At 46.4% G+C, this 6,000-nt stretch overlaps 1 protein-coding gene across 1 annotated transcript in view; it reads right to left on the minus strand.

Annotated features, from left to right (window-relative positions):
* Nucleotides 1-5,879, minus strand: part of LOC122371472 (gamma-aminobutyric acid receptor alpha-like) — a 27,819-nt gene extending 21,940 nt beyond the window's left edge. The window contains exons 1-3 of the mRNA XM_043347820.1: nucleotides 5,826-5,879; nucleotides 3,961-4,058; nucleotides 1,447-1,514 (exon numbers count right to left, since the gene is read on the minus strand). Of these exons, the coding sequence (XP_043203755.1) occupies nucleotides 1,447-1,514; nucleotides 3,961-4,058; nucleotides 5,826-5,866 (207 nt within the window). The 5' untranslated portion in view covers nucleotides 5,867-5,879. The remainder of the gene's footprint in view (nucleotides 1-1,446; nucleotides 1,515-3,960; nucleotides 4,059-5,825) is intronic.
* Nucleotides 5,880-6,000: the final 121 nt, after the last annotated feature.

The following is a 6,000-nucleotide window of genomic DNA, read 5'->3' on the forward strand; positions in this document are numbered from 1 at the left end:
ACAAGCCTGTCAGGGGCACCAGAGGCCTAGCAAGGGCACCACAGGCCTGCCATGGACACCACAGGCCTGCCAGGGGCACCACCGGCCTTGCAGGGGCGCCTTAGGCCTGTCAGGGGCACCACGTGCCTGCCGGGGACGCTTCAGGCTTGTCAGGGGCGTTACAGTCCTGTCAGGGCCCAGGGGCACCAGGCCCGTGGTGTCCCTGCTAGGCCTGTGATGCCCCTGGCGGTCCTGTGGTGCCCCTGTCAGGACTGTGATACCCCTGATAGGCCGGTGGTGCCCCTGGCAGGTCTTTGGGCCCCCGGGCCTCAAGGGGGGCCATGACCCATGTGACCCCCCCCTTGGATCCGCCACTGCCATCGTGTTCTACGCCCAAAACTACCCATAAAACATGTGTCACAGGCTGCGAATATCAGTTTTGATTTTCGGGCCTATCTGGTTGACCTGACCTTGACCCTGACCTATGCTTGACTGACCCCTACATGGAGCTGACACTCTTGTAGGCCTTATATGAAGGATTGTGCACCGTTTTGACAGAGTTTATGACGAGAGGCGCCCATTACGAAGTCCTGAAGTCCATGCTACTGAAAGCCCGATTTCAGGTGTTTGACCCCACCTGTGACCTCAAAATTCAACTTTAAAGTACTCATCTGAAGCGTCTCGTCGCGTTCTTTCGTTTGCCGCCTCGTGCGTTTCGCTGCGCCTATTGGTTCTTGAGTTATCGGCTGGGGGAGTTTAACGACCCCCCGCCCAGCAAACCGTGGGTGGCGATATACCCCAAAGCCATGTTTGCAATATGTCACTTTGAAGCTACAAAAAAACAACAAGAATAACATAAATGGCGGATAACGTACAGACATTCAATCTGGCTAAAGCATTAGGGATGTAAGGTGCATTCCTGCAATGAGCACGGCGTTGTGTCCAGTTTCTAAGGCTACATATGTGGTATCCTCTTAGATGGAGTAGGTGTCGGCACATCCGATAAAATGTTGTCCATTGTACTGCAAAGTAAACTCAAAATGGAGTTGCCATTCATAATTTGCTGAAATGCTCCTGTCAATATTTTCAGCTCTGCCGGCCTACTGTAGAGCATAAGTAAGTACCTACATATAAGGGCATGGAACGACAGCACCAATGGAGACGGAGTATTCATACAACTTTATCTTCAAGAAACGCAGCTTCAGTATTGAGTGCCTCAGAGCGAAAAACTTCCCCCGATGGCAATTTACGCTTGCGAGAGAGGAAGGCTATGATTTGATTCGAAGCTGCGGAGAATACAGCTGGAAATATTTTGTTTCTTGAATCTTGTCCTCATTATTCCTAAGGAAAGGTGTTTGTGCCGGTTCATATTTCCTATTCCGCTTTTATTTCTGTAACAGGCGCTGTCAACCCGGCCTCCCTGAGCCTTGGTGATAAGGTACTTGACTAAAAGGCTGGTGGACTTACCAGATCCGTCTCAGAGATCGGTCCCATACTTTTCAGCTGGATATCCACCTCGACTGTAGTGGGTGGCCCTGAAACGAGAAAGAAAATCAGACACCATTCAACGTTTATCCATTGCCCACGTAAACTCCAACAGTTTTCAGGACAGCTTTAATTTTTATGTTTTTACAAAATATGATTAGAAATGCTAGAGAAAAGTTTCAAAGTTTCAATGCTGACAGCTTTCCAGCAAAACTTTGGTTATTGTTTCACCGTCATACAACTATCAGACTAGGTTATCAACCGTTTCACATGCATAGGTGCATGCATACATGGAACATAAATAAATATCGCGTATTATTTGAACAGGTACACGATAAACTAAGTCACTAGCTGACCAAATGTCATTATAATTCTAGCATACAGACACCAAAGTAATTCCACCTTATGCCTGACAATGAAGACGGCAAAATGGAGTTATGAAACTGAAGGGAGGTAGAGAAAAACAGTCCGATTGAAAGAGCGGAAGTAGCTGCATTGTCCTTATATATTACGTATTGTTTCGGTGATAAACAAAATAATCAAATATGTACCTGAACTTAATCTACCTACCTGAACAAAATAACAACGAAAGAAACGGTTAACCCGCGCCCTGATGGGGGGGGCCATTTTGGCCCCCCCCCCCCTGTGGTTTTTCTTAAATAGCGAGAAAACGGCAGCGCGCAGCGCCGCCAAATTTTTGTTACCTTACCGGGCATCAATTTGACACCTTCACACAAAATTTCAAGTCACAGGTCACCTCAGGTCAGGAGTTATTGAGGTCAAACTGAGGTCATGTTCGAGTAAAAATGAGCAAAAAACATGACATCTTTAAACGCTCACAAATTCTACAGTTAACAAGCAATTTTAAAGTTCTTTATGTGGTTGTGTAGACAAAAAACGGCGCTACAAAACTGCTATCTCGGATTTTCGAAAGTTTGGGATTTTGACCCCCAAAAATAAAAAAAAATGATTTTTTTTAGAAAAACTCAAAAAATTTCCAAAAAATTTTCGAATTTCGAAAAAAACCGGAATATATGTGATAGTCCCTGCGCTCTTCGATATACATACCAAATTTTAGATCGATACCTCTTTTTTTGGCCAAGTTATAGCGAAAAAAACTGTTAAAAATTGATGACGTCTAATTTTTTGAACACAATTTTTAGCAATTCTAGACCTCGTAGCGCAAAACGGAGACCACCATTGAACTCCCCGTGACGAGCTGCATCGAATCGATACCCATTTTATGCAAAAATATCAACTTTGAAATTTGACCTAATTTGACCTGACCTTGACCTGACCTTGACCTGACCTTGACCAAAACGTGACCTAAGCTGGCCCTAAAGTCTGTCTGACCCACATAATCGCATTTGTCATGTAAAATGGACCATAAAACATGCATCACACGACACTTTCATATTGTGACCCCCTAGTGACCTGACCTCTGTGACCTGACCTGGTATCAGTGACCTCAAATAGCAAAATATGTGTTTGAAGAACATTTCCCCATCGATGTTTTTCAATGAAATGCATTTTACTCGATTTTACAACGCATTTTTTGAAATGCCTGTAAACGGTGAAAATTGGACCTTTGACCTGACCTGTGACGTCATCGGTTTGACCGAGGTCAATGAAATTGGGTCACAAGGTAGTTCCCCGTTGGGGCTATCCAACACCGTTTACCGCTTGTCGCTATGTTGCGTGGTTCTCGAGATCTGAGGGGGGGGCCAAAATGCCCCCCCCATCAGACCGCGTTGCTCGGCAGACCCCATCGCGCGGGTTAATTCAAATCATTGCGTGCTAACCGATTCGGAATTTTTTCCTCAAGCCAGTGTGGTTGATATTTCTATGACATATTGCGGTGTCACGGTCTCTCGTTGTAGCTCGCTGGACCCGGGAGGGGTGAGCGTTGATAAAGCCACGTGGAACCGCAATCACTCACTGAGCCGCAGCCCGGGGGGCGCACGGTGACAGCACCACCACCCAGTGGGCGCCGGTGCCGAATCCATTTACGTTACCGTCAGATTACAGTGACGTGATCTGAGAAAAATCTCCAAATGGAAGAAGACGGGCCAATAAAGGCGCTGCTCGTTTTTCTTTGTGCTCGCTTCCGGTACAGGGATAGGAAGGGGCGATGCAGGTGATTCATTTAATGGGATAATTAATTTTGCTTTTGTTGTGAAATGGGCTCCGCCTCTAGGCTCGCCAATAATCAAAGTATACATTTAATTGGAATGTGCGTCTTTTTGCGAGGTTGTGAGAAAATACCTATATCCTTGCCCCCGTCCCTCTTTATCTCTCAGGCTCTCCTCTCTTTTCGCTCTTCCTTTTATCTCTCTCTCTCTCTCTCCCTCTCTCCCTCTCTCTCTCTCTCTCTCTCTTCTCTCTCTCTCTCTCTCTCTCTCTCTCTCTCTCTCTCTCTCTCTCTCTCTCTCTCTCTCTCTCTCTCTCTCTCTCTCTCTCTCTCTCTCTCAGTACGACGCCCGTCGCGTTCCTCACCTCCCATGTCGGGCCTCATGCTGTTGTCGTAGCCTCTAAGCAGGCTGTCGAGCAGCTCTGAGACACGGGAGTGACTGTTGTGCTGCCGGCACCAGGCCCTGCGACAGAATAAACAGGGGACTCGGGTCTCTGTGACAGGATAAACAGGGGGTTCGGGTCTCATTCACAAATGTTACACAAACAACTCTGCAAGTACCAAATGCATGGTATATAGGGCCTTGAAATACATATTGCATGCATTGAAAGACAGGGGAAATGTTTAAATTTCAAACAATATTTATTTCCATAGGCCTGCGTAACTGCGAATGGTCGCGTAAGTTGCATGAGCTTTTTGGGAATCATATAAAGACGTGGACCATCGTGGACGCATCTATCTTCCAATACTGATTAACTAGAACGACACCTGTGCACAACGTGCCCACGACCACACCTATCAATTGCGTTTTTGGACATTCATACCGACTCCTTCGGCATGACTTTCCGAGCAAACATCAGCCAAGTGCCAACCACACAACAGCACTTTTGCGTGTCACTTGGTCATATGGACAATCACGACGGAGTGTCACGATCAATTACTGTACAAAGACACCCTGCGTGGGCGAAATTATGTCCTTAGCGGCGGTCGTCGTACACGGGCCGTGCACAGACTGTCCCATTCATCAGTGGACTCGTTCATCACGAACCAGCGGTTCCCATACGCACCGCCGCCCGACCGACAATGATCCCCTTCCGGAGGACGGGGGAGGGGCTAATCGATGACATCGGTAGAGTCATGCCCATCCGCGGGGGAGGGGCAGCACGCGGTTGTGACGCACCTCTGTCCTGTCCGAAGGCGTCTTCGGCGACTCTAATGGAGGTGAATGCCGCGTCAGTCGTGCGTTGTTGAACACAGAGCGAACGAGGCTGGTCGTCGTTCGAGACGCACGTGTGGTGAATTTGAAAGCACATTTTGAATGATTAGCGCTGGTACCTTTGAATATTTCTCTACGATAAATAATACACTTGAAAACTTTTTGTTGATCTTTTTTGTTGCTGTATTTCATTGCCGTCAATGAAATAACATGATTACCATAACTTTGTTGCCGTATCACAATAACATCATAGCACACCTTTTTGGAATCACTTAACCACATAGGTATCAATTGTCATATTTAGTTTGACTAAGTGCAAACGTAAATCAGGTAGGTGGTGAATTGCACTCCCTAAGAAACTGAAGAAACATATCAATCGTGTTGCATGAAATGTCTACTATAAGTCGCCAAACTATTTCGGAACACTCGACTGTGGCAATGCATCGCCGAAATTGTGGCGTTTTAGCGAGATCGGCGGGCGATCATTCCGCTCCAGAAGGCTTCAAGGCCAATGGACCACGGAACGCCAATCAGTGGACTCCGAAATACAGGGAAACGAGGGATGACGTCACCGAATAGACAGCGACTCTCAGGCTGCACACTGCCGCTAAAAGGAGCCGATATCTTCCACAGCAGGGAAGTGTTAGTGTAGCTGGAAAAATCAATGATTCAAAACAAAAATAGTGAACAGTGATATAATCAATTAAGAGTAAAAGTATGCGTAAGCTTATGAAAATATGTAAAAAATGTGTATGTATGCTTATCTGTTTTATCGTCAATTTCTTATCGTGAAGATAAAATATGGTAATATCTTTGAAAATGACGACATCATTCCAGGAGAACGCAGGGTCCTTGTATAAGTGAGCGCACATCTTTTCTTCAATTTCTTCAATGGATACGTGAGTTGTAAACCCACTAGAGTCGCTGAGATTTGTTTACTTAGGTACCTTCCACTCGGAGACGTGACAAATCCTCCACATTAAAGAGAACGGAAAAAGTTAATTGCGTGCTTACCTGTTGCCGAACTGACAGAGCCAGAGAAAGAGCATCAGCATCTGAAGGCGGCACAGTACCCTGTGGAAAGAAGACGGAAGGCTAATGAAGCTCTCTCTCCTCTCCTCTCTCCCTCTCTCTCCTTCACTCTCTCTCGCCTCTCCTCTCTCATCTCTCATCTCTCTCTCTCTCTCCT

This window comes from Amphibalanus amphitrite, unplaced genomic scaffold (assembly GCF_019059575.1).
Source record: "Amphibalanus amphitrite isolate SeventyFive unplaced genomic scaffold, NRLGWU_Aamphi_draft 001247F_arrow, whole genome shotgun sequence".
NCBI lineage: Eukaryota > Metazoa > Arthropoda > Thecostraca > Balanomorpha > Balanidae > Amphibalanus > Amphibalanus amphitrite.